Source organism: Notechis scutatus, chromosome 3, assembly GCF_049901735.1.
Source record: "Notechis scutatus isolate UNSWTSFEM ecotype Mainland chromosome 3, rNotScu1.2, whole genome shotgun sequence".
NCBI lineage: Eukaryota > Metazoa > Chordata > Lepidosauria > Squamata > Elapidae > Notechis > Notechis scutatus.
Genome location: NC_142011.1, coordinates 24,285,538 through 24,312,989, shown reverse-complemented (window position 1 = coordinate 24,312,989; position 27,452 = coordinate 24,285,538). Strand labels below are relative to the sequence as shown.

The following is a 27,452-nucleotide window of genomic DNA, read 5'->3' as shown; positions in this document are numbered from 1 at the left end:
TGTTTTCTAAACATCAGCCTCACAGAGTTCTCTTTAGTAAAAATTATTGCAACAGATGGAATTCTTTGTATATCATGGAAGAGGCTTTGGGGTTTTATTTTGAACACCTTTCCTGTAAATCAGTGCAGGCAAATCTCTTAATTGATAGCAAGAATATTTGCAGCTGGTTGTAGATGTAACACTTTCGTATCTCTAACAAATGTGAGAACTACAGGTAATCCTCAACTTACAACCATTTGTTTAGTGACCGAGGTTACAACGGTACTGTAAAAGTGACTTAAGACTGTTTTTCATGCTTATCACTTATTGTAGCATCCCTACAGTCATGTGATCCAAATTTATATGCTTGGCAATTGGTTCATATTTATGACGGTTGCAATGTCCTAGGGTTATGTAATCACTTTCTGTGACCTGACAAGCAAAGTCAAGGGGAAAACCAGATTCACTTAGAAACATTTTCCTAATTTAAAATGGCAGTGAAAGGTGGCAAGAAAGGTCAAAACATGGGGCAAAACTCTATTAACAACTGTCTCGCTTAGTTACAGAAGTTTGGAAGTCAATTGTGATCGTAAGTCAAGGACTATCTGTAACTCTTACAGTTCCTTACTTTGCAAGACAAGCTGATAGCTTTCTTTGAATCTTTTGCTGGTAACTGGATTGAAGATGTCATTTCATTGACTTGCATATTATGAAGAAATGGGATGAAGAATTTTGTATCTGTCACCTAAGAGGAGGTGTTGAGATTAGGGAATCACTTATACCTGAGGTGAGTTGTTTGAGGATTTCTTTTCTTAATACCGTTATCTTTTTTCATAGTTTTTCTTCTAATCTGTATTATCTTTCATTGTTTTATTCAAAACTTTAAATAAACATAATTGAAAAAAGATATGCTGATAATCAACAGTTCTTGATCCAGAGTTGATAGTTATACAAGCACATACCTTCAAAGCTATCATGTCCCTTATAAAGAGTATGTTAATTTGTAGAAAGGACAGGAAAAAAAAAGTTACTGGTTTGAACTAGCATAAGAGCCACAGAAAATACACTTTTAATTTGGTAGTGGTCAATCATCTATTTACTGATAGATGATCATTTACTGATAATCTATTCATCTAAATCATCTATTTATTTGGATTCATTTACTGAGCTATCCCCATAAGACATTTCTCAAGTCCTAACCAAGGAGATCAGTTTAACAGTGTAAAGCTAAGGGCCGAGATTTAGTGCTGAGTCCTTGTTGTTGTGGAAGACTAAAGCTTTTGGCAGCCCACTTCAATAGAAAGCAAATTTTTCCTTGAGTTTCTTTTGACATGAATTACGGAAAAAGAATAAGATAAAGTTACAGAAAATGGAATGCTTTTACGTCAATTTCTCTCTCAGCTAGTAAATGTGGGATTTCCCCCCCACTAATGGCATCTGTGTGAACTGGTGAGGAAGCTGTTCCGTTAACTAGTAAGAGAAGAATCTCCAGGTGGCTAGCATGTGAGTCACTCTTAGGCTCTAAGCATACCACCATATTGGCATTTCCCCCCAATGTTTCTGTTATGTCTACTTTATCAACTGTGTTCCATATTGGATAGTCTCAAATCAAGGTTTTCTGATCTTGTGCTTTTCTTTTAAAGGAGAAAATTGTTATTCTCTGTGTTTGAAAAGGCAATAAGCTAGTTTACATCTCACAATGGCAGGGTTCATATACTGTACTAAACCAAATTGATAAAAACAGTATAAAATACAACTGGACATACACACGTTATATCCAAAGAAATAAATAATATTGGCTGATCCATTTAGTATACTAAGATAATAGTTAGGTTTCCATAACTTTCTGAATCACAAACTCTCTAACTTTTGATTTGTTTAACATGTTATGCTAATCTATATTATACAGAAGCTCCTTAGTAAGTAAATCAGCTTGATGGGCATTTTATAGGAAGTTCTAATCTGACCAGGATGATTAGGGGATTGGAGACTAAAACGTATGAAGAACGGTTACAAGAACTGGGCATGGCTAGTCTAGTGAAGAGAAGGACCAAGGGAGACATGATAGTGGTGTTCCAATATTTGAGGGGCTGCCACAGGGAGGAAGGGGTCAAGCTATTTTCTAAAACACCTGTAGGGCAGACAAAGAATAATGAACAAGCAGAGATTTAACCTGGAAATAAGGAGAAACTTTCTGACAGTGAGAACAATCAACCAATGGAACAGCTTGCCCTCGGAAGTTGTAGGAGCATCATCATTTGAGACTTTCAAAAAGAGATTGGACTGCCATTTGTCAGAAATGGTATAGGTTCTCCTGCTTGGGCAGAGGGTTGGACTAGATGACCTACAAGGTCCCTTCCAACTCTGAATATCTGTTATCTGATTGGAAGACCAATTGTCCCTTCCAAAAGCAGCAATTATAAAGCAGTAGTATAAACTTCAGGCATCCTATGAAGAATTAAATAAATGTTCAGACTGAATTGCTTTCTTTGTTTTTATATAGGTTGAATACAAAAATCTCAGTCTCTTTTCCTCAAATTTAAAACATTGCTTCTTGTCCTTTTCTGAGGATATAAAATAAGTTCTTCTTGGGTAGCCATTTAAATATTTGCTCCCAGTCTGTTACCTACTGTTATACTGATAGCTGCATTAATTTTCTTTTAGAATTGAATATCAAGTAGTTTTTATCAGCTCCATATATTACTTGCTGTCAGTGGTGGTATTCAATTTTTTTACTACCAGTTCTGTTGGCATGGTGTGGCTTGGTGGGTGTGGCTTGGTGGGCATGGCAGGGGAAGGATACTGTAAAATCCCCATTTCCTCCCCATCCCACCAACCTGCTGTCCAGTTCCATTCTCCTGTGTGCAGGGCAACAAAAGAAGACCCAGACAATCAGCTGGGACTCGGGAGGCAGAGAATAGATGGGGGTGGGGCCAGTCAGAGGTGGTATTTGCCGGTTTTCCGAACGACTCAAAATTTCCGCTACCGGTTCTCCAGAACCTGTCAGAACTGGCTGAATCCCACCTCTGCTTGCTATTGATTCCAGGGCTATGAAATGTATAAAATGAATTAAGTTTTTAAAAGTGTTTTTACATTTTTCCTAAAATTATTTATTTACATTACACTCTTGCATTCTGCAATCCTAGCAGTCCAGCTTGACACAGATGATAGCAGTAATTACCATTCCTATGATGCCAATGAAAATAATGTTTTAAAAAGTAGGCTGAGCAAAGCTAGCATAAATGGGAATTGAACAACAAATTGAACACAAGGGGAAACTATCATATGACCATTGGCATTTAGTTTCATGGCTAAGCACTTGGTATTTTGATCTGACATGGTGCAGCAGTTGCTAACTTTGGTAACAACTGGAAAAAAAAAAACCGGACTTCTGAATTCTATGATATCATCCTATTCATATTGAATCTGAGGCTATCGTCCAATGCCATTTTTATGAATTATTGGGAAGGTGTTACATAACTTTTTCAGCAAATGTGAAAGCCTATAGAGAATCTGTCTCTGATACTTATACTCATTTCCAGAACACATAGTAATTTTTTTAAAAAAAATCTTCAATTTTTTTACCAAGTTATTATGTGACGAATACCTTCTGATTGCAGGCTTTCAGACAGCTATAAAGAGCACTTATGAAGAGTAGCTATTTTGATAATGAGATAGATGTAATGTGTGAAAATAGTTTAAATATCTATGTAGGAAGGTAAGCTGTAAAGTAATTATTTTGGCAAAGAATGTTTGAAAGCACACATGTTGTTTTATGTTCACAAAAATAAACATAATTTTATAGCTATACACACACACACACACACACACACACACACGTGTGTATGGATGTACACTGCTCAAAAAAACAAAGGGAACACAAAAATAAGACATCCTAGATCTGAATGAATTACATATTCTTATTAAATACTTGGTTTATTACATAGTTGAATGTGCTGACAACAAAATCACACGAAAATGATCAGTGGAAATCCAATTTAGCAATCCATGGAGGTCTGGATTTGGAGTTACACTCAAAATTAAAGTGGAAAAAAACACTACAGGCTGATCCAACGTTGATGTAATGTCCTTAAAACAAGTCAAAATGAGGCTCAGTAGTGTGTGTGTGTGGCCTCCACGTGCCTGTATGACCTCCCTATAATGCCTGGGCATGCTCCTGATGAGGTGGCGGATGGTCTCCTGAGGGATCTCCTCCCACAGCCGGACTAAAGCATCCCCCAACTCCTGGACAGTCTGTGGTGCAACGTGGCGTTGGTAGATAGAGCGAGACATGATGTCCCAGATGTGCTCAATTGGATTCAGGTCTGGAGAACGGGCAGGCCAGTCCATAGCATCAATGCCTTCGTCTTGCAGGAACTGATGACACACTCCAGCCACTGAGGTCTAGCATTGTCTTGCATTAGGAGGAACCCAGGGCCAACCGCACCAGCATATGGTCTCACAAGGGGTCTGAGGATTTCATCTTGGTACCTAATGGCAGTCAGGCTAACTCTGGCGAGCACATGGAGGGCTGTGCTAAAGAAATGGCACCCCACACCATTACTGACCCACTGCCAAACCGGTCATGCTGGAGGATGTTGCAGGCAGCAGAACGTTCTCCATGGCATCTCCAGACCCTGTCACGTCTGTCACATGTGCTCAGTGTGAACCTGCTTTCTTCTGTGAACAGCACAAGGCACCAGTGGCGAATTTGCCAATCTTGGTGTTCTCTGGAAAATGCCAAATGTCCTGCACGGTGTTGGGCTGTAAGCACAATCCCCACCTGTGGACGTCGTACCACCCTCATGGAGTCTGTTTCTGACCTTTTGAGCAGCCACATGCACATTTGTGGCCCGCTGGAGGTCATTTTGCAGGGCTCTGGCAGTGCTCCTCCTGTCCCTCCTTGCACAAAGGCGGAGGTAGCGGTCCTGATGCTGGGTTGTTGCCCTCCTACGGCTTCCTCCACGTCTCCTGATGTACTGGCCTATCTCCTGGTAGTGCCTCCATGCTCTGGACACTACGCTGACAGACACAGCAAACCTTCTTGCCACAGCTCGCATTGATGTGCCATCCTGGATGAGCTGCACTACCTGAGCCACTTGTGTGGGTTGTAGACTCCGTCTCATGCTACCATTAGAGTGAAAGCACCGCCAGCATTCAAAAGTGACCAAACCATCAGCCAGAAAGCATAGGAACTGAGAAGTGGTCTGTGTTCACCACCTGCAGAACCACTCCTTTATTGGGGATGTCTTGCTAACTGCCTATGCTTTCCATCTGTTGTCTATTCCATTTGCACAACAGCATGTGAAATTGGTCAATCAGTGTTGCTACCTAAGTGGACAGTTTGATTTCACAGAACTGTGATTGACTTGGAGTTACATTGTGTTGTTTAAGTGTTCCCTTTATTTTTTTGAGCAGTGTATGTATATGTGTGTGTGTGTGTGTGTGTGTGTGTATGTATGTATACATACATACACACACATATATATTTCTGTAAGCAAAACCATTTGAGTCATTTTCATATTTAACAGGACTTGAACAAGAAATTCTACTTTATCAAAAGTATCCGTTTCAATAAGATTACAATATAATTTAAAATGCAACAGAAATGGAAGATGAATGAAAAGTTCTTCAAAGGAAAATGATCTCAAAAGTGAGATGATATAATGGAATAGAATTTCATTTTTTGTTTTGAAAACATGAGTATAAACCAACTGCCCATTCAAGGGGAAATAGAAACATTGGCAAATAATGAAGATTAAGAACTTAAAACTTTAGCCGGTAACAAATGCTGTTCAACCAGCTAATATTAAACTGAGAAACATATCTGTATTCTTAACTAAAATAATCATTCAGCTAGTAAACCTTCAAGGAAAAGGGATAATTAACATACGTTTTCTGCAATAATATGGCTTGTTAATAGGAAATTTCATTACATCTGTCTGATGCATGAATTTATTTTATTAAATTTACATCTTTCCTACTGAATATGGAAATACACACTTAAGTACCTCCACAAAAATGATGTAAATTGTCTAAAATATCCCTGAGTCATGTCAAAAGTTTGGCAACTTGATTGTTAGTTCCAGATTTCTCCTGGATGATTAAAGCTGCACCTTTAAGATGACCTGTGTTGAAAGTCTACATCAGAGGCCCCCAACCTTTTGGGTATCAAGGACAAGTTCCGAGGAGAAAGGTTTTTCCGCAGACCGGAGGGGGTATCATTTTGCGTGCTGTCTGCATCCCAAAGATGGGGCTTTGATTGTTTGCGTGGATCAGTTGCTGGCGTACTACGGACCGGTGCTGGTCTATGGATCGGGGGTTGGGGAACCCTGCTCTATGTGACTCTGGAGGAAGTAGATTATCTTATCCCATTTCAGTTGGTGTTCAGGATGGAGATAGCACTAGTTGTTCTTACCGATGACACAGCTGCGATGGAATGATAGATCCATTTTGGTGCTCCTAGGTTTCTTAGAGGCTTTCAACAGCATCGACGATGAATATGACCGATTTGTATAAAATTCTGCATGACATGCCAAAAGAAGACACAGTTTTCTTTTTTCAAAACACTGGGACCTACTATATATTTTATCTTCATCCAAGCAATATATAAAGAATAAAGGTAAAGGCGTTACACATAAAAACATGAAAAGTTGACTTTGCAATAATTTTATTCAACAAAATATGCCATTTCCTTCTGTGGAAAAAGTAAGGACACCCTTAGCTCTGCCATCTGATATTGTCTGCCACCTTTGCAAGAAACAACCTCAAATTAGGCTGGAAGGAATTTTCCTGTGTTTCTTTAAATCTGGACTTTGATTTTGACATTCCAGAACTTTCCATTTCTTTTTTTTTTTCTTCATCCATTCCTTGGTGGATTTACTGGAATACTTATGTAATTTTTGGTTGACCTTCATTTTTTTCCATTTTTGGTTGACCTTCATTTTTCTGACATGGTCTCAGGTTATCTTCAGCTTCCTCTGGTATAATGAAAAATTCATAGAATAGTGGATTCTATGATGATGAGTTGCTCAGGCCCTGATGCAGCAATGCAGTCCCACACTATAACATTTCCACTACTGTGTTTTACAGTCGGTATCAGGCTCTTCTGATGAAATGCTGTATTTGGTTCTGGTGCTGTGGCCAAATAACTCTAACTTTGCCTCATCTATCCAGAGGATTGCTTCTATTTAAGAAGAGCAGTTAGCTCAAGCATTGGCAACAACAACCATTTACTCAGACTCAGTATGCCTTGACTCTGGACTTGAAACCTTGTGACTTTGACTTGGGCCAGAATTGGCTGACAATCCTTCTACAATATTTGGATCCTTGGACTTTGCTTGACCACTGCTATGCCTGCTGTTTTGGATTTGAAACTGTCTCAAGCCAAGCTTATTGGACTTTGGGGGATTTAGTTTCCCCAAAACAAATGTGCGCATCCATATGTTTGCATTTACATTTCTCTCTGCTGCTTGTTTATTTGCTCCATAAACTTTTCAGTGAAGTTTGCAATCACCTCTCTGTGTGTTTGTGGAGACAGGACATTTTGCCTAAATAACAATTTATGATTATCCCCATCAACCCCATCTTCCTTATTCTCTAAACTGTCATAGTTAAGTGCTACAATGTGGTAGCAACTTTTAGATGGTTCCGATGATCACATCCAAGATTAGAAACTATATGTAACCTTGAGAACTTGAGCATTTAGGTCCTAAATGATTGTGTCAAGAAAACCTACACTCTCCATCATAGTATGTTTAGGAGGCTAGTTGTTAACAAATTAACAAAAAGGTAATAGATATCTGGCTTGAAATTACATTGCCTCATTGAATGAGGTGCCACAATGTTCACTCCTGGGCTCTGTACTCCTCAAGAAGTTTATAAATAACTTAGATGAATGGAAGAAACTTTTTTCCACTGAAACCAATCTATCAGGGCAATCCAGTCTACCCAAATATGGGATCGAGCATACTGCTTCCGCTTTCGTCTTATAAAATATAAAATATAAATTCAACGAATGGAAGCAATGTTTATTAAATTTGCAGATGAGATAAAATTGAGTAATATAACTATTAGCTTATAAAGCAAAAATAAAAACACTCTTAAGAGACTAGAGGGATGGCTAGAAATAACTTTCTCTGTAAAATAGAATCCAATGAACCAATATAAAATGGAGAATATCTGCCTGGAGAATACTACTCATGATTAATTAATAGTAATTAATTGCAAACTGAATCAGCAGCAGATGCAATTTGAGGCAGGAATAGAAATATCATTTTCAAATCAGGGAGAATAAATGTTCAACTGAACTATTGGTCAGACCCTATCTTGAGATTAGCTTTGTGCACCATAGTTTAAAAATGGTTTCAGACAAAGGTAATAGTTTAGAGAAAGGCAAGAAGGATGGTTGTGGAATTAGAAACTAAGTGGAACTACGTTAATGGAAAAAAAAACAGGAAATGCACAAGTTTAAAAAGGAAGAAACACAAGAGAAACCATAACTACCTGTTTTTCAACTACCTGTAAGGATGTTGCATAGGGGATGATAGGGCAGACATAGAATAATGGATTTAAGTTACAGAATAAAAAAAAATCTTGTTAACAGTAAGAGCAGTTAGATAGTGGAATCATTCTCCCAAGATGATGGTAGGCTCCTCTTTATAGAACATTTTTAAGCAAAAGACAGACAACCATAAATGGTCCATGTTTTAATTTGGATTCTTACGAAGAGCAGTGGATTGGGTGTTAGGATTTCAATAGCCCCCTTCAAGTCCAGAATTTTTAAGATCACAAATTCTCAGCACCCAATATTGTGCATATTTTTCTGATCCTTCGCAATATGTATCAAGATACTTGTTATGGGGAGCAGCTTCATGGCTGGAGAGATAACATTCTTCTTGCATTTAAAAGTCTCTGGTAAACTATAATTGTGAAATTATAACATGCTTGCATTTTTTGTAGCCATGCTTTTTTTTCTATTAGCTCTAATAATGGTTGCAACAATGCTGAGGTGGGAAAATACATCCTAACAACATTGACAGACAGACATTAGAAATTGGAAAGGGAAAAAATGAAAGCAATTATTGTTTTGAGCCCAGTAACCAGTATCATTAGTGAGGCAACAGCTCAGTAAATTGGGAAATAACCATTTTACAAGCAAGATGAAGGTTCAGTACTATAAAGGGAAGATCCAGATTTCTTCCAAACTGACATAAGTCAACCTACTCTCTAAACCAACTGATTTTGTAAGTAGATACATATTTAGAATACTTTCTGAATTGCTGCAACATGTAGACGTTTCCTAAGAGCCTTTATTTTAGGAGGGTGAGACAGTAGAAGATGTGAAATAATCTTGTAATTTAAGACTGATACTGATCATTTGGCAAATTGAACTGGATAGCAGGAATAAAGCCTAGACAGGTAAGTTGAATGTATGAGTAAAATAAATCATTATTTGGGCTACTGTCAAAAAGTGAATTATAGCCAAATGAAGACTGGGCTGAAGGATCTACTGAAATAGATTTTTTCAGAGCCACAAAGTAAAAAAGGAATAAAATAGAACATTATGGAATGCTCATCCATTAATCAGAGTAATTATAGAGATACAAATTCAAACACTAAGAAATATAATATCTATCAAATATCATGTGGATGCTTAGTGGATTTTTTTTCATTAGAAAAAAACGTAAAACTTAAGTTCTGTCTTGAACTCCCCTTTTATTTAAAAAATCAATTGCAAAAATTATATTAATAAACAAAGCTAAAAAATAGCAAACACCAGGATCTGCAATTCTATGAAAGCAAGTGTTGTGTAATTCTAGAGGCCTGATTTCAAGTAAATGTATTTATAATTGGAAGGGAAGAGAAATGTAATTAAATCAGTAGCTGAAATACAGAAATAAAATGGCAAATAAGAGTGACGGCAATAGTAAATTTGGAAATACATGGTACTAGCAGTAGCTTGCACCTGCCAGTGATACAATATAATTGATAAATTATGCCAATGAGTTTTTAAGTGGATGAAATTGCATAATGCATCTTATATTTCCTATTATTAAAAAAATCCTCATGATTTCACTTCTTAGGAATTATCCAATAAAACAGGCATGATGATAATTATATCAATCCTGTCTTTTCTATGTTTACACACACACACACACACACGGGGGGGGGAGGGGAGGGAGGGAGAGAGAAGTGGGGGGAAAGAATAGAGACGGGTTTCTTTTGCCCTTCTAGAAAAGTCTAATACTAAAGTATGAAAGAGAATTAAAGCTGAAATCATGACTATGACAGCTAGAAGTTCCTCTAATAGAACTAATTTACATAGTTGAGCTATTTGGAAAATTATACCTTTTATTCACATGTCTAACTTTTCATCAAAAAATAAGGAACTGTTCCAGGCACTTTTTTTAAACAAAAAAATATGTAACAAGTGGTTTCAAGTGATTTCTCCCTCTGAAGCCTACAAACAATGGCAACTACAACGCGACTTCCTACAATTTCTCTTATACACAAAAACATACATTTTCCTTATAAATATTCTTCTACACACTGTCATTTAGCATTTCCTTAAACATGTTCTCTACTTACATTACAGATAAGGAAAACTGAAATCTTATACATCTGTATCTTGAAGTAACTGCTTTTGGTGAGATGGGTGACTATAGAAATTTGATAAATAAATAACAAACTTTTCACTAGAACAAATGGAAGATGCTTCCACGTATGGAATGACTACAATTGACTCTACAGGTAAACTGCATTATTATAGAGCAGGAAAAGCTAGTCCTTCTAGACAGCTTCACCCTTATTCTGATTCTTAGTCGAAAGACTTCAGAAATAACAAATAAGAATTTGTTTCAATAAAGCTTTCAGATGTTACACCAAGTAATTTTCCTGTTAAGAATAAGCACACAAACAATTAGCAGATTTAAAGCTTCCAAGATACAAACATCCAGGACGCCTAACAGCTGTGCCCATAAGATCATTGTATATTAAGGGACTAGGTGGACAGGACTATCTAGTCCCTTAAGACAGGATGCTATTTCAAACATAAATGCCAAACTTTTAAAAAGACATCTGGATCATTTTTACTGCATCTTAAGGGTGCATCCTAAGTATTTTTGTTCAGCATACAATCTTCCACTCTTGTGTTCAAGCTAGTCTAACAAAAGGCTACACAGTATTCTTATATATAAAGAGCTGCCTATTCAGTTTCTTTCACTTGTCTTACGAAGTGGGGGTTACTCAGCAAAGCTGGAGTTGTAAGATCGGAGATGGAGGTGGGGGAAGGAGGACAAACTGTTCCTATGGTGCCAGTGAATTAGCGGTCTTTAGAGATAGTGAACACAATGGCACGTTAATTGTTCCATTTTCTAGGACCATTCATTCCCTAAGAACGGCTCTACGTCAAAGAAGTATTATTCGCAAAAGAAAATACCTGAAACCACTTGCTTTGAGAGTAGCGAAAGAGACTCAAGACTTGTCTTCGGGGCTTGGGGGGAGGGATATTTCTTCAGCAGCTGTCGAAGAACCTATATCTGTGAGTGAGCCTTACTACTAGCACCGAGACGCCAATCAGACCTATTATATCGAAGTACATTCAATCCACATTTCATTACCTCTCACCAAGCAGCCAGTCCTCAAGTAAAATATACGTGTGTGTGTGTGTGTCCATCGGACAAAGTGCTGCCAGAAGTAGAAAAAGCAGAAAGGCAAATGAAGCAGCGGGTTGTTCTGGGAGTGGGGCGCCCATGGCGACTCGCTGAGCCTGAGGAGGGCAGCGCCGCGGCATCTGCTGTCGTTTGGCGCGCGGCTCCCCGCCGGCTTCACCCACCCAGCTTCGGTGTCTTGCCTCCCCACACCCCCACGGGCGAAGTTGGGCATCGAAATTCTCCGGCGAGCCGCCTCTCTCCCGGGTGGGTCACATCGCCCCACGAGCGGGGCTCAAAGGAGGCCGGGCCCGCCAAGCCTTCGGGTTCAGCCGCTGCGGGGAGAAGAGGCAGGCAAGCCTTCGCAGAGCCCCACGCGAGGCTCCCAGGCGGAGTTGGGCGTTTCTCCCGCCCGGGTCCAGCTGTTCCCCACCCCACAGTCCTCCCACTCACCTGGGAACGGCTCCATGGCCCTCCGCCCTGTCCTTCAGCAGCAGTTCGCCTTTTGCGCCGCTGCCGTGGCTGCAGCCGAGCCCGGGAGGACGCCCCGGAATCGCATCTCCCCTTCTCCTCTCCTGCTACTTTCGCCTAGCCGTTCTTGCTTGCCCCCCACTCTGGGCTTGCTCGAGTCCTTTAGCCCCAGTCCGTTCTTCCCTCTCTCGGCTTTAGTCCCCCACCCCAACCCCCTAAACCCTCCTGGGGTTCTGCCAGTTGACTCGCGTAACGCGGTTTAAACGCAAAATGCCAGCCAGGCTCATCCGTGCCCGGGCGAGGAGCGAAGCGCTTCTCCTACTTGCTCCCGCCGGTGCGGATCCAAGCACGAGAGAAGGCGATTATGTCCCGATCAAAGCCAGCGGCCAGAACCCATTTCAAAACAGAGCGGGAGGGAGGAGCGGGGAGAGTGTGGGACGGCTTTTTTTTTTTTTTAGTTAATTCATTTCTAGGAGGATGCTCCTTTCCAATCTTGACGCAATCCCCAGGCGGCTCAGAAGGGGGTGGACCTGTTCCAACGCCGGCGGCACTTGTCAAAAGGCCGAGGAAATCTGTCGCGATCAGCCCCTTTCCATCTTACCTCAGGCGTGGCTGGGCGGGTAAACTTCACCACGCATGCAAAAACAAAAACACTCCGGCCCTCAAACTTTAGCCTATGAAGGCGTTTCTTTCTACCCCGTCTCTGCCTCCTCCCCCTCCCCACAACACACCAATTTCTCCAATTGCCAGAAAACGCAACTTTTTCTTTCCATGGCATCTCTATGAGCCCCAAAACTAACCAGCCTCACCGAGCCAAGTGGATTGTGTAAACGGAGGCGCTGTGCTTACTTTATGATGTAGTGTGTTTTACAAGCGGAGAAAGTTAATTTAGTCCATTATGGTTAACTAAGGAGTAAATCTCTCATGAGAAGGGGGGTGCAAAAGTGCACAATCGTGCCTACCACCCCTATCCTATTGTCCCCATTTATTCATACCTATTTCCTGTATTCTTACTCATGTTTATACTTATACCTATTTTCTTGTAAGCTATTGACAAATCAAATAATAAAATAAATAGAATATATCAAAAGAGAAAGAGCATCTGAACCCAAGGCAAGGGATGAGGGACCTACTACCTCTCTGCACTGTTTGATCTTCTTCAAGGCTTCCCTGTGGAAAGCACCCTTCATAGACAAAGGTAACTTTGAACAAATATATTGGGTATTTTAGATTGATGACTGCAGTGGTTACAAAATAAAATCTATATTTAAGGAGAGTTGCTGAGAAAAAAATCAGTTTCTTTAGGAAACTAAATAATATGTAATAACAATACACAATGCAAGATTGTGCCTGATTTTGACAGGAACTTCTGGATTAATATATAGCAAAGTTGGGTTGGGTGCAGAAGATAAAACATGGAACATGAAGTTGAAAATCTAAATGGCATATGGTATCTTTTTCAAATAGTCAGCCAATATGCCAGGGACAGGATCCAGCCAACTCTTTTTTTATTACACTAAGAAAGGTACATGGTCAAATCAAATCTTTTCCATCACAGACTGTAAAAATGGCTACATTATTTATTATGCAGTCTGAACATTTGGCTAACTGTCAACCAGATGTTCAGATTGGATTTGGTATTTTTATCCACCTTTATCACGTCTTTCCCAAGGACCTGGGATAGGAGATGTTGTTTGTTGATGTTAAAGATATCGTTGCAAGATGTAAGCTGTTCGGAATAAAGCTGACTTTTGCAATTGACTGATGGTGATTTTGGTGATACCTATGATGTTCAAGTGGTGCTCCAGTTACTTTGGGGCTGCACCTAAGGTGCCTATTGCTACTGATACCATCTTTACTTTTTTGCCACAGTCGTTCTATGTTATTAAGTTATTATTATTATGTTATATTAATGCTATTCTGGTAATATTGAAAAACATGTGACTACAATCTGGGTGTTCAAGTGCCCAGCTCACTATTACAGTATCACAGGGAGCTGTGGTCATGTGATAACCATTTGTAACTTTCCCAGCCACCTTCCCATAAACAAAGTCAGTGGGGAAGCTGGCAGGGAAGCTGGCAAGTTACTTTGGTAAGTGACTCATGCTTGTACTGGCCTCTCCCTGGCCTCCCATGATTTGCACACAGCCTGAGCGCTCATGGCCCTCCCTTAAGTCCTGCATAACTTGTGCCAGCCCTTCCCTATGAGCACACGTGTGCTCCTCACCTCAGACCCCTGCCTTCATGTATAATCACCCACACCGCACTACATGTCTTGAGGTTAAATCAACTGGGACTAGCCAGGATTGCCAACACTAAGTAATGTGGTCATTTAAAATTGAGCTTTACAATCACTTCATTTAGCAATGGCAATTCCAGTCCCAGTCCCTTAAGACAGCAGTCTTAAGCCAAGAATTACCTATATTTAATTGGAATGTCCATGTTGGATCATAGGTGTTACTTGCAATGGTTAGATACTACTGATATAATTGTCCTAAAAATATTTTAAAGGTAAGATATTATTTCAGGAACAAATGTATACAGGCATAACCAAAAGTACTGGTATCATTCCATACAGATTCAGATATTCTGTACACTTTGTTGCTTTTCTCCCCCAATATCTATCTATCTATCTATCTCTCTATCTCCCCCCCTCTCTCTCCACAAACATATACAGTGTATATGTGTGTGTGTAATATAAACAATTATATATATGTGTGTGTATGTATGTATATATTATTTCATAAATACTTTTGAATAAAGCAATTATATTCTTATTATCCTATTCCCCCCTTCCCCATAACCCTTATTGAATAATTCATGGATCAATGGAAACCTTTTTAATTAATACCTCATAAAGTTTTCATTTCAGTTGTGAATATATGGAAAGAAGAAATGAAGTCAGTGAATTGAAGTGAGTGTTCCATATGCTATTGGAGCAGGACAAAATGGAGCAATAAAGTTTTAAATTGGATACATTCTTGATGATATAGGATTTTATAATCAAGTTACTTGTACAAGAGGCTTTTTTTGAAAATGGCCCACAAAGGGATAGAGAAATAGTTTTTTTTTAATGTTTAAAAGAATACTCCAACAAATTGGTTTTAAATCATGGAAAACTGATAATAGGAAGAGAGAAAATCTATGTTGCACTTTATCTAGAGATAGTCCTTGTTTAGTGACCACAATTGGGACTGGCAATTTGGTTAAGTGAAACTCCAGATGTTGTGGGTGTTATATCACAGGAGATTTTTAAGAAGAAATGTGACATCCATCTCTGTCCAGAATGGCATAGGATCTCCTGTTCCAGCAGAAGATTCACCCAGATCTCTTCCCACTCTGTTATTCTAAGTTCTAAGTGGTCACTAAGTGAAACCGAGACTGTGCTTATGATCTTGCATCGGCTTTCCTTTGCTTTACAGATCTGTGAAGATCATAAATGCAAGGAAAGTTGCTTTTCATCACTGTCATAGCTATGAACAGTCACTAAACAAATACACGAGTACGTTCAAAATATATTTCTAAGAGGAGGAAAATATGTGTTGAAAGGTGTGTAGAAGTGCTCATGCCTTTTCAGTAGGATTCCATTTTTTTAATTATTTACCCCTCCCAATTATACTTCAACCCAAAGTTCTCACTTGAGACACAAATGACCAAGCTCAACTTATCACATTATGCAAAGATCCAGCTTTCTGGAGAAGGTTCTAATGGTCGAAAAGATAGAACAAAAAGAAGACAAGAACTACGAGCAACAAGGTGGATGGCTGCAATTATAGTGGAAAGAGGTGAACTGTTGGCAGACCTGAAAGACGAACCTGTCATGAGGCAAATCTATGAAGCTGTTAAGAATCAACAACAACCTGATGGAACATAATCAATCAACCAACCAACAATGTTATTAAAAATTTGTCACAAGGGAACTTCCATTTTATACAATGTTTACATTGTATGAGCACATACCTAAAAATTCCAGTCAAGGTTGGTGGAAATTATAAAAGTGCATAGAAAGAATAACATATCCCCTGGTTGGTAACAAGCTTGCAAAGTAAATAGGTTGGTTGGCATTGTGTCAAAAAAGCAATGAAGTTAGTTTGCTTCTCTAGTAATTGGAAATAGGTTTAGAGAAAACAAATGTCTTATGAAACATATAGAAAGAAAACATAAGTTAATATGTCATGTTGCTTCTGAGTATCAAAATTCATATGCAAAGCATGCACTCCTAGTGATTGCTATAAACTGTTAACAATTTACATTCCAGTCATAAAAGAGCCCAGCTTTAGCTATTAGTCAGGTATTAAACTACAACTCCTATTTTCTTCCAGCCAATATGGTCATAACTTATAATATTTGTCAGGACCTCTCCTCCTTTTTTAGAATTCAAGTTATTTTTCTCTTTAAACCAGATTTAATTGGGTAATCCTTCAACAGAATATGCCGCCTATGAAAGAAATGTCTTCTGAAAATTGCGTTACCACCCTACTGTACTTACCCTGTCTTGTAACTTTTTTGTACTGTTTCTACTAATTTTGCCAATACAAGAAGTCTTTGATCTATGACTACAATGGGGACCATAATTTCCATTGCTAAGCAAGATGGTTGTTAAGTGAGTCACACTCAATTTTATGATCTTTTTTTGCCATGGTTCCTAAACAAATCATCACAGTTGTTAAGTGAACCATCCAGATGTTAAGTGAATCTGGTTTTCTCCACTGCCTTTGTTTGTTGGAGCCAATTGGGAAGGTCACAAATAGCAATCATATGATCCTGGAATTCTGCATCATCATAAATACATGCTCAAATTTTGATCATGTGACCATGGAGATACTGGAATAAGTATGAAGACTGGTTGTAAGTCACTTTTTTCAGTGCTGCTGTAACTTCAAATGGTCGTTAAACAAACGGTTGTAAATTGAAAACCACCTGCAGCCTATTTCTCTTTCAAGCGTGTAAACTATTTGTCTTTTGAGGCCCACCTTGCTTTATTTCAGCTGAGCACTTCAGATCCAATTACAGGTTTTAACAAAACAAAAGTAGTTATTGCTTTCAAACTGTAAAATGGGTAGGCATGTGTGATAGCATATACAGACTGAATTATGAATGTTTTGGTCAAATATTATAACATGTAATATAATTATATTCTAAATAAAAAAGGCCTATTGTTGATTCTGTAGTTTGGGAGATAGCCTTGGTAAAAGAAAGACAGAATATCTCCATTAAATCCACATTATCATTTTAATAAGTCAAGATTAGCCCTACATGTTGTGCTGCTGCTGAAGTTCTCATTTTACACTGCAGAAGGTGAAGGAGTTCAAATAGACTAAATATTTAGACTGAAGACTAGAAAATGAGCAAAATCACAATATAGATTTAAAGACCAGTGTTCCCCCTGACAACAACAATCCAAAGTGCACTAAAGATGTCTCTTTGAATGGGGACAAAATGTTTGCAACCAAATCATCAAGCTCAGAGCGCAAACCAACAACATAACTACCAACTCAAGCTACTAATATTCAAGGACATTCCAGATTAATATACTGTATAAAATATAACACAATATAAAATAAAAGGTATAAAGTGGCATTTGTTAATCTATTAGATTTATACTTACATTTCACCATTAAAAACAAAATAATAAGCAATATGTATGAACATGCCATGTGCATACACTAATACATTTGTCATAAATGGGAAGATGAGACAATATAATAAAATGTAGAACAAAATATTTGCTTAACTGCATATACATGAAGTTGTAGCATTTAACCACCTGCTAACACCATAGTTGCAATCCTATTCATTTGTACTTATCTATAGAATATACCAGTTTCAATATTTCTTTACAGAGTTCCATAAAACGCTTGACAAATTCAAGCACTGGGCCCAATCTAACAAGATGCAGTTCAGCAGTAAGAAATGTAAGGACCTACACTTAGGTAGGAAAAACCAAATGTATAGATATAGAATAGGTGGTATCTGGTTCAACAGTAGTAACTGTAAGAGGGATCTCGGTGTCCTAGTAGACTGTCCCTTAAGTATGAGATAGCAATGTGCTGCAGCTGCTAAAAAGGCCAATGTAGTCCTAGGATGCATCAACAGAAGGATAGCAAGACAACAGGAATGATAGTACCGTTTTACACTGTGCTGGTGAGACCACACTGCATTTAGTTCTGGACACCACAATACAAAAAAGATGTTGAGGCCTGAAAAGTGTGCAAAGGAGAACAACAATGATAATAAAGGGTGTGGATGCTAAATTGTATGACATATGGTTGAGGAGCCTAGGTATGCCTAGCTTATCAAAGAGAAGAATTGAGGGGACACGATAGCTACCTTCCCCTACTTGAGGGGCTGTCACAAAGAAGATGGGATTGACTTATTCTCTAAGGCACTAGAGAGCAGAACAAGAATGGAAGCTTGTCGAAGAGAGACAACCTACAATTAAGGAGAAATTTTCTGGCAGAAAGAGCAGTTAATCAACGGAATAGTTTGCCTCCTGGAGTTGTGTAAGATACATCTTTGAAAGTTTTCAAAAATAGACTGGATAACCATTTGACCAAGATGGTATAAGACTCCTACTTTGAGCAGGGGGTTGGACTAGAAGATTGCTGAGGTCCTTTCAGACTATGCTTCTATGCTTCTATGCATTAGGTTCCACAAGTAGGAGAAGTCTGATTTTATACATTGGACAATAATAATTTAGTGTTATGTGTGTATTTTCCTTAAGCCCACATGATGGACTTGCAATAATTAACTACTGAAGATCACTGGTGGGATTCAATTTTTTTTACTACTGGTTCGGTGGGCATGGCTTGGTGGGCGTGGCAGGGGAAGGATACTGTAAAATCTCCAGCCAGAGGTGGTATTTGCCGGTTCTCTGAACTACTCAACATTTCAGCTACCAGTTCTCTAGAACTGGTCAGAACCTGCTGAACACCACCTCTACTGAAGATGATGAATCTGGATTATAGCAAAATTGTGTATTAAATCTGTCCAGTCAGCTCCTCCTGCCAATATCAACATATAAATACATCATTACTGCAATGAAATGAAAGTACACAAACTGAATTAAGAAACACAAGTAAATAGGAAAATAATTCACAAGGACTTACCAGGAACAAATGAAAATCAATATAGAAAATGCAAAAATGGACAAAGAATGTATCCAAAGAAGGAATTTCTAAGGTAGTTCTTTTTCCTTTACTTTATATTTATCAGAAGATACCTTTACACATACTGTACCTTAAATAGAGAAATTATAATTCCAACAACAAAGCAGATTAAAAGTGAACACAGTGCATCTTTACTTGGAAATATCATTGAATTAAAATGGTATGGTTTTTTGCCAAATAATTTGCCAATATGATGAGAAAGAGATAATCCTTTTTTTGGGGGGGGAGTCTATGCAGTTTGTGGGATGGGAGGGCAGGAAGGACTTTAAATCATCTATCCGTCCATTAATCAGTTGGTTCTTGGACAGCAGACTGAGCATGCATAAAGGTTATCTCATCGTAACACTCCATGATATATTACATTGTCTCTCAATAGAGTAATTCTTTCTAAGTGGCATCTGTACACATAAATTAACCTTTTCATTTTTCATATAAATACACTGGGTATATATTTGCTTTTTGAATGAGATGATCATGTTGTCTGCAAAGGACCAAAACTTTATTTCTTACTTTTCAAACAGCATTTCACAAACAGCCTTGAGTGAAAATGAACACGAACATTAGGAAATTAATTTTCCTAATGTTGCCTGTGTTAGTCATAAAAGTGCAGCTTTGCAGCAGAAATGCTGATGCCACAGGAAGGCCACATCCCACTGGCAGCAACTCCTATCTCATCCTACATCCCAATAGGTTGAATGCTAGTTTTTGGGTTCCCTCCTTTAGTCCATTGGAGAGATTTCTAGTGGCAATTTATGGCGTTTTGAGGAGCTGAGAGAGAAGATGGACACCATCTGTTTGAAGATTATTAGAAAAGTTTGGAGAGTAGGAATGGCTGCTGTATGGAAAGAGTCTTAACACTAATTGTATTGTTTCTGTACAACTAATTTTAAAGCTTCTAAAACAGATTCCAAGCTTTGTCTTACATTTTATTTGTCTTCAGCATGTCAAAAATATAGATAAAATGATATGGAAATTACACTACAGATCATCTGGCTTTTTTATAATAATCTATAAAAACATCTGATGAACCAATATTCCCAAAGACTGTATTGGCAGTATTTAGCAAGCAATGTTGAATTTCATGCAGGCACAAGTTTCTCTTGAAGATTTCTGCTGAACAAGTCCTATTAGGAAGCACCAATATAAGCTTCATCTCTTAATCCGATCAGGAATAATTTGCTCTTAATAAACTGCCACGTTCACTGAAGAAATGTTTGTTTCTCAGAATTTATTGTTTTGTCTGGGCAGACATTAAGAAAGGACATTGTCCTCATCCAAGGCTTGTTACTTGAAAATTGCAGGCCATGAGTCTTAAGAATAATTTGTTGAATAAAGTCTTGCATTGAGGAATTTCAAACATTCAAATGAGGAACTGTAACCTGACCAATTTGTTCTACTGACTCCTCTCAGATGAGTGAAATTGGCTGAAATATATGTTTTCTGGGAAGCATTCATCAGGCTATTTTTTAAACCAGATCAGCTTTTAAACCTTTTTTTAAACCAGATCAGCTAGAAACTACTGAGGACCTTAGCTTGTCATCTCTCTTGGTTTGTGATGTATTTATTTTGTGTAGAGGTATTTTGGACAGGACTTATTTTGAACAGGATAGAATACAAAATAGAGCAGGTAAATATTGAAACTAAGAGAAGCTGGAAGGAATATGGAAGGAAGATTGCTGCTGTAGATTAAGATTTTAATGGCTAATAAAAGCAGTAAAATAATCCATTTGCAATGTTTTCTTTAGTCACTAGATGGCACAAGACAACATTTTCTGTAGGACCCAAAGAATCAGATAAGAAGCATGGAGATTAGTTTCTTTTAGTACAGTGGTTCCCAACCTTTTTTTCACACCCCTAAAGAAATTTCACTCAAACCTCGCACCCCCTGAAATAAATAATAAATAAAAATGCCAACATATTGCCAATATCCTATTATTTACCAGGACTTTTCTCGCACCCCCTGGAACATCGTCTCGCACCCCCAGGGGGTGTGAGCACCCCAGGTTGGGAACCCCTGTTTTAGTATATATAATATTGAATATATATCCTTATATGCATGTATATATGTATGTACATATATATAAGCATATTATATATGTATGTATACACACACACATACATATATTCTTTGTTTTGCTGTAGTTTCCAGAGATACATCTAGGGGAAAAAATTCAAAACCATATTTTAACAGCCAAATAGCATGTTATTGTATTCAGACATTTTTGAAAGAATCAGGAAAATTGCCAGAGGAAGTTGTTTTGTGAATTGTACATAGTCAAATAGTTATTTAAAATGCAGCAATTATCTCCTCCTTTCACATTAGGTTTTGTTGTTAGCCTATAGTTGCCATATAAGCATCATATCCAGTTCCTCTCTGATACCAAATTTCTAAAGAAATACATATTGGGAATGAGGCTTAGACCACCACAATAGATCTTGCATAAGTTTAGACTGAAAAAAGGTGTAATTAAAAAAATCTCTGCACCTTGATTTGGCTTACTCAATGCTTAGAAAAAAAGCACTAACTGTCCTTGTAAGTGCATATCTTCCAGCATGGCTCTCTGACAATTCAATTGTGTTTCAGAAAACAAATGTGGTAAGCTTTTGCTCAGATTAAATTATTTTTTATTTTGTTTGCTACAATTCCACTGAGAAAATTAAAGCATGTCACACAAGTAGCACCTAAGATGCATTTATTATTTTCTGACAACCTCTTATTTTCCAGCATAGGTTTTCCACAATATTTACATTTACTCCATCTTTCATATATTTCCCAGAGTTGTTTTTCCAGTCCACATATTAATCTCCTTTTCAGTTTTCTCCAGTGAATCATCACTTCCTCCCCACCCGCAGCCCAAAGTCTGGTGTTGTCTAGACATATTGGTCTATAACTCCCAGAATTTCTAGTTTAGGGAACTCTGGGTTGAGTTGAGGAAGACTGATATACAGTTTTATATAACACAAATATGTTAGCCTTCAAGATGTTATACTGGCTACTCTTATGAAACCTAAATTTTGTCAAAACAAGCAAGTTTGGTGCTTGTTGCTTACAAAAGAAAGACCAGGACTCTGTATGGAAGTGCCTTCCTAATTTTCCCTCTAGGCTGTTATGGGCATTCAGCTAATCTGACAGCCCTTAAGGAAAGGAAGTACAATAAATGAAAAGTCCCACCAGGGATAGTGCCTTAAAGAAGAGACCTGACAATTCTCCTTTGTAATGTTTATGGCATGCTCAAACATAAAAAACAATTTGGCAAATATATGCAGCATGTGTAAGCTTGTAGTAGTCCTTGAAGAAAAAGTCAAAGGATTACAGTAGGAAGTGGCCACCCTTCAGCTTCTAAAAAAAAAGGGGGGGGGATGATTTATCAGAGCAAACAAAACAAGCCCTGCAACCAAGAGAGAAATTAGCTTTCCATGAGGAACAGAATCAAACAAAGAAACAAGCACAGTGCACAACAGTGGCAACTAGAAACAAGAAATGTAGAATATATTCTACAATGCTGGGATTCAGAAACATCTGAGGTCCTTTCAGAAGAAAGAGTCTAGTCCCTAAGGAAGAAAAAGAGATTGTGTTAAATAGAAAGAGGAGAGGAGAGCCTTTGAGCAGAGAAATTGCAGCTAGACTCTGCAAGGCAACAAAAATAAGATAGTTGTGTCTACAATGAGGAAGCAAAACAAATGCACTTTAGATTAATCCAATGGCGCAGGAAGTACGCCATCTGACAGGAGTACAGATTAAGGATGTTTCAGAACAACTCCCCAAGTATATCAACTTCACTGATGATTATCCCTTTTTGCTCAAACACACATTGACTATAGGTAGCTCTATCTGTGGTGCTTCATTTAGCCTTCCAGTTCATGGGAATAGATTGAAAGAAACAAGCTTCAGAAATGTTGACAGTAACAGAGATTTGGTTTCTTGGACCGTGTTCTGAGTTATCGGGATAGTGAAACACTGGTTAAATGCGGTTCAAAGATTTTGTTCCACTGAATTTGATTAGATGGGTTTTCACCTGAAGCCTGGGAGAGATTCAAGATTAAAAAAAAATCTGAAGTATGGATCATATATAAAAATTTGTGCATTGTGGGACTGAAGTGCTACCTTAATGAGAATGACTAAGCCACTGAATAAAAATTAGAAAATTGCTCTTCATTTGTTTGTATACTGTAAGCTTGTGAAAGGTAAATCCAATAGAAGAGAATGTTATGTAGCCCAAGGTTGAACTATGGAGTTCCTGGTACTTTCTGAGCTTGGCTGATTTGATTGCAGACATTTTAGTACCCAACTTGGTAACATCAACAGTGAAAGTTAGAGTGGGGTTTGCTGCTTATTTATAGGCGGTAGCTTGCCCTGTCAGTTTTGGTAGGGATGAATTTCCTCCTTGGTGGTTCCTTGATTATTGTTTTCTGCTTTATTCTGAACAACAAAATGCATTCAAAATGGACATATCTGAAGGAGCCAAGATGCTGCTGCAGCCAAGACAGATTGGCAATAAATGATGAGCAGCTTCTAATGTGCTGAAGCCTGCAGAGTGGTTCTCTAGGAGCACTTACTCCCAGTGTGTGCTTTTCTGCTCACATTGGGAGCTGTTGGACATCTTCCAGTAGGAAGAATGGGTTAAGAGCAAGCAGAGGGCATGTGGGTAGGTTCTGTAAATGCTGGGCTTGTCTCCATCTGTTGCTAAAGTCCACAGATTTTTCAGGAACACTTTCAACAGAGCTGCAGAGTGCTCACTGCACCTCCAGGGAGCCTGCATCCTTCCACTTTCTCTTCTGTTGCCACCCCCAAACAGCACTTCCAACACACCCTCCACCTTTGCCTGAGGCACTGCTGCTGGCTGTCCCACCTTGCCTGGCAATGTAGAATGACGTATCTCATCCATCCCACACTTTCCTACCCAGGTGAGCCTAGCAAGTTCCCTTTGGCAGATGAGGCTCTGCTGCTCTGCCATGCTTTTCACATACATCTCAGGGATGTATTCTTCCTCGTTTCTGGTTGCCGATAAGAGGAAGATGGCATAAGTGAACTGGAGACAGTAGCAGAAGGCAGCAGAGGTATGTGGTGGAGTGCAGGACATCCCAAAGGGCAGAGATAAGAAGAAGATAGGTGAGAATTGAAGCACTTCTGTGGTCTTATGTATGGACAGGCTGCCAATTACCTAAATTTTATATACATGGACATGAGGATGCTGCAAGGATGGTAACTTTGGGACTTGTTGCAAGTTCCTTCATTCAGTGGCATAATAACTTTGAATGGTCATTGAATGAATGGTCATAAATCAAGAACTACCTGTGGTCTGACATAAGTCAGAATGGACTGAGGTTTATTAAAGATGCTAAGGACAACAACAACAATAACAAAATTTTCTTCAGATACACACAGCATATAAGGAAAAGAAAAAATTCAAATGTCCAATGAGGATGGCAAAATCTTTATACATTGTAAAGAATGTGGAAGCTGTAACTGGTCCAGAATGTAGCAGCATAGGCAATTATGGCCATGCCTTGGTACACTTGTTTTATACCTTTGCTTCATGATTTCCCAAAAGACTGATTCAGTTTTCTCCAGAAACCAGGAAACTGTGAAGAATAGGATGAGGGACAAGCTTGAAATTTTTAAAAAACGTGGTCAGAGGGAACATTTACTATTTTAAATGAATTTAAATCTTCAGGGTCAAATGAATTTCACTTGAGGGCAATGAAAAGACTTGATGACAATCTGGCCTAATCTTTATGCTTTGTGTGAGAAATCATGATAAAGTACAAAAGGACTGATAGAAGGCAAAAGTTATCCTCATCTTCAAATTGAGAGAAAAGCAAGGTCCTACAGAACCTACAGGTCAATCAGTCTACCACAATCAGTTGATCTCTTAAGTACATAAAAAACAACAAGGTGATTTTTAGAAGTGATCATTGATACCTGTTCCTGACCTGCAAAACCTGACATGTGATAAATCAAGCCATGCTGGAAAGCAAATCTGTTTTTTTAAATATAAAATAATTCAATTCAAATTCATTCTCAAATTGTTCTAACCAGGTAACAAAAACACAAAAGCAAATGGGAGTCACAGATTCTGGATAACAAAATGTCACGATAAGCAAAACAAAATATAATTTATCAGGCTCTTAAATTCCCCCAGATTCTCTCAGCCGCCACACAAGCATAGCTGATACTATTTATCAGCGAATTCAAGGGTTTGATTCTGTAGGTCCTCATCAGGCCCTCAGTGTTTTCCTGTGTATTGGAGAACTCTTACAATCAGCCACAGAGAAGCTTTCTTCACGTATACATTGCACAGAGACTCCATGAGGAAACCATAATCCTACTTTAACATTTCTTCAGTTACACCACTAGTCATACCATTTTGAACATTCTTACAGAATTTATGGTTTACTTGTCATCACTTTCTTTCTCAGACTTTCTCAGTCATTTGTAACATTTGCTTCCCCACCATCCTTCGGCTTAATATTCCCACTATCATCATAAAATACTCCTTCTAGCACTCCCTCATTAAAATTTCATCCCAAACTATTTCATCCTTTTTATTTTTAACTCCATTTACTCTTGGGAGAAACCTTGTTTAACACTTTTCATCTGTTTCCAAAACAATTTTTTTTTATTTCCATCAATACTGCTTTGTAATTTATGTCCCTGTTTTAATTGTTTCTTGCTCTGTTTGACAATATTCTCTGCAACTATCCTTTTCTCACTCTACACATTATATCTTTTTTCATCCACCACCTGTTTTATTTCTTCATTCCACCAAGTATCCTCTTTTCACATTCTCTACACTTCTGTGGTACTCTGGAATATAATTATTTTCACTCTGTTCCAAGCAGCTTCCATATCTTCTTTCCTTTACCAATTTACAGTTATTCTGTTGAAGGAGTAATCTATCTTCTCCTGTGTTTTCATTTAGGAAAAGTTTTTTTTTCGTTCAGTCATTCTACTTTTATTCTCTTTGATTTCTATTTTCCACTACCATTTTTCATCCAAGTGTCATATTAACACTACCAAATAATAGTCTATTCCATATTCAAAATATCTCATTGCTTTTGTAACCTTCACTACTGCTCTTAATCTTCCATTATAAACAGCTATATTAATCATACTTTTTATAATTCCTTTCCCATTCATATATATCAGTAAATGTACTTAAACCCCTTATTTGAAACAGACCTTTCCTCATCTGTCACTGTTCTCGTTTCTTTTTGGCTCTCAAAATGGCCCTGTCATTTTTTCCCTATACTTTCACAGTATAATATTAGTAGAGTGCAGTATATCTATTTGATATATACTGATAGCTATATAACATAAGCCCTATTTTCCCCTACAACAGCAATCCTATGATAATAGTTTGGGATGACAGAGTTTGACTAGTCAAAGGTTATCCAGTGAACTTTGTGGATTAGGTTATAGATTACAGATTAACAGAGTTGGAAGGGACCTTGTAGGTCATGTAGTCCACACACCTCCGGCCCAAGCAGGAGACCCTAAGAGTGGATAAGGGTGGTCTGAATCTGATGGACATTTTTAGTCCAACATCTTAACCACACCTTTAAGTAAACTAGAGCTGGTGTAGAGTAGGCTACTGACTTTACTAATGCCTCTACCACATGCAGCATTCTCTGTTAAGGATAAGGACATTATCACAAATACAGCCCAAACTCAGTTTTATTCCTAAATATGCTCTTTTATTTTATGAGTTCTGTGAATGGAGAGGTAGCCAGGAAATAACCTTGTGAGGAGATTACCTTGCCAGCTAATATTCTGTTGTCTGAATACTACCAGCTTGGAGGTGAATGTGGCATATTGATACATATCCAAGATATAGTTTCTGGGTGCAGAGGTGGCTTTCACCCAGTTTTGGCTTGCAGCGGCTGTCTGGGCAAGTCCCTGAAGTTTCTCGGGCAAGATTTCAAAATGGTTTGCCACTGCCTCCTTCCTAGAGCCGAGAGGGAGTGACTAGTCCAAAGTCATCCAACTGGCTTCATATCTAATGCAGGACTAGAACTCATGGTCTCCTGGTTTCTAGCCTTAACAACTAAACCAAATTGGCTGTCTGTACTGTTTCTAAATATTGGGGACTAATAGGTCTCTATGCTGCACTAATTGGACTTCACCTTGAATTCAATTCTTGGTGTAGATCAAGAGGTGTTGAGGAGACTGGAAATTAAG

The 27,452-nt window shown here is 38.3% G+C and overlaps 1 protein-coding gene across 8 annotated transcripts in view; it reads right to left on the bottom strand.

Annotated features, from left to right (window-relative positions):
* SULF2 (sulfatase 2) overlaps positions 1 to 27,452 on the bottom strand; it is a 265,589-nt gene that overhangs the window by 92,024 nt on the left and 146,113 nt on the right. The window contains exon 1 of one of the 8 annotated variants that reach the window (XM_026665002.2): positions 12,084 to 12,744. The exons of 5 other annotated variants lie outside the window; for them this stretch is intronic. In XM_026665002.2, coding sequence (XP_026520787.1) covers positions 12,084 to 12,099 — 16 coding nt within the window. In that variant the 5' untranslated portion in view covers positions 12,100 to 12,744. Of the gene's footprint in view, positions 1 to 11,600; positions 11,620 to 12,083; positions 12,745 to 27,452 lie in introns of those variants that run through there. 2 more of the 8 variants (XM_087959306.1, XM_087959305.1) reach the window with 2 other exon arrangements.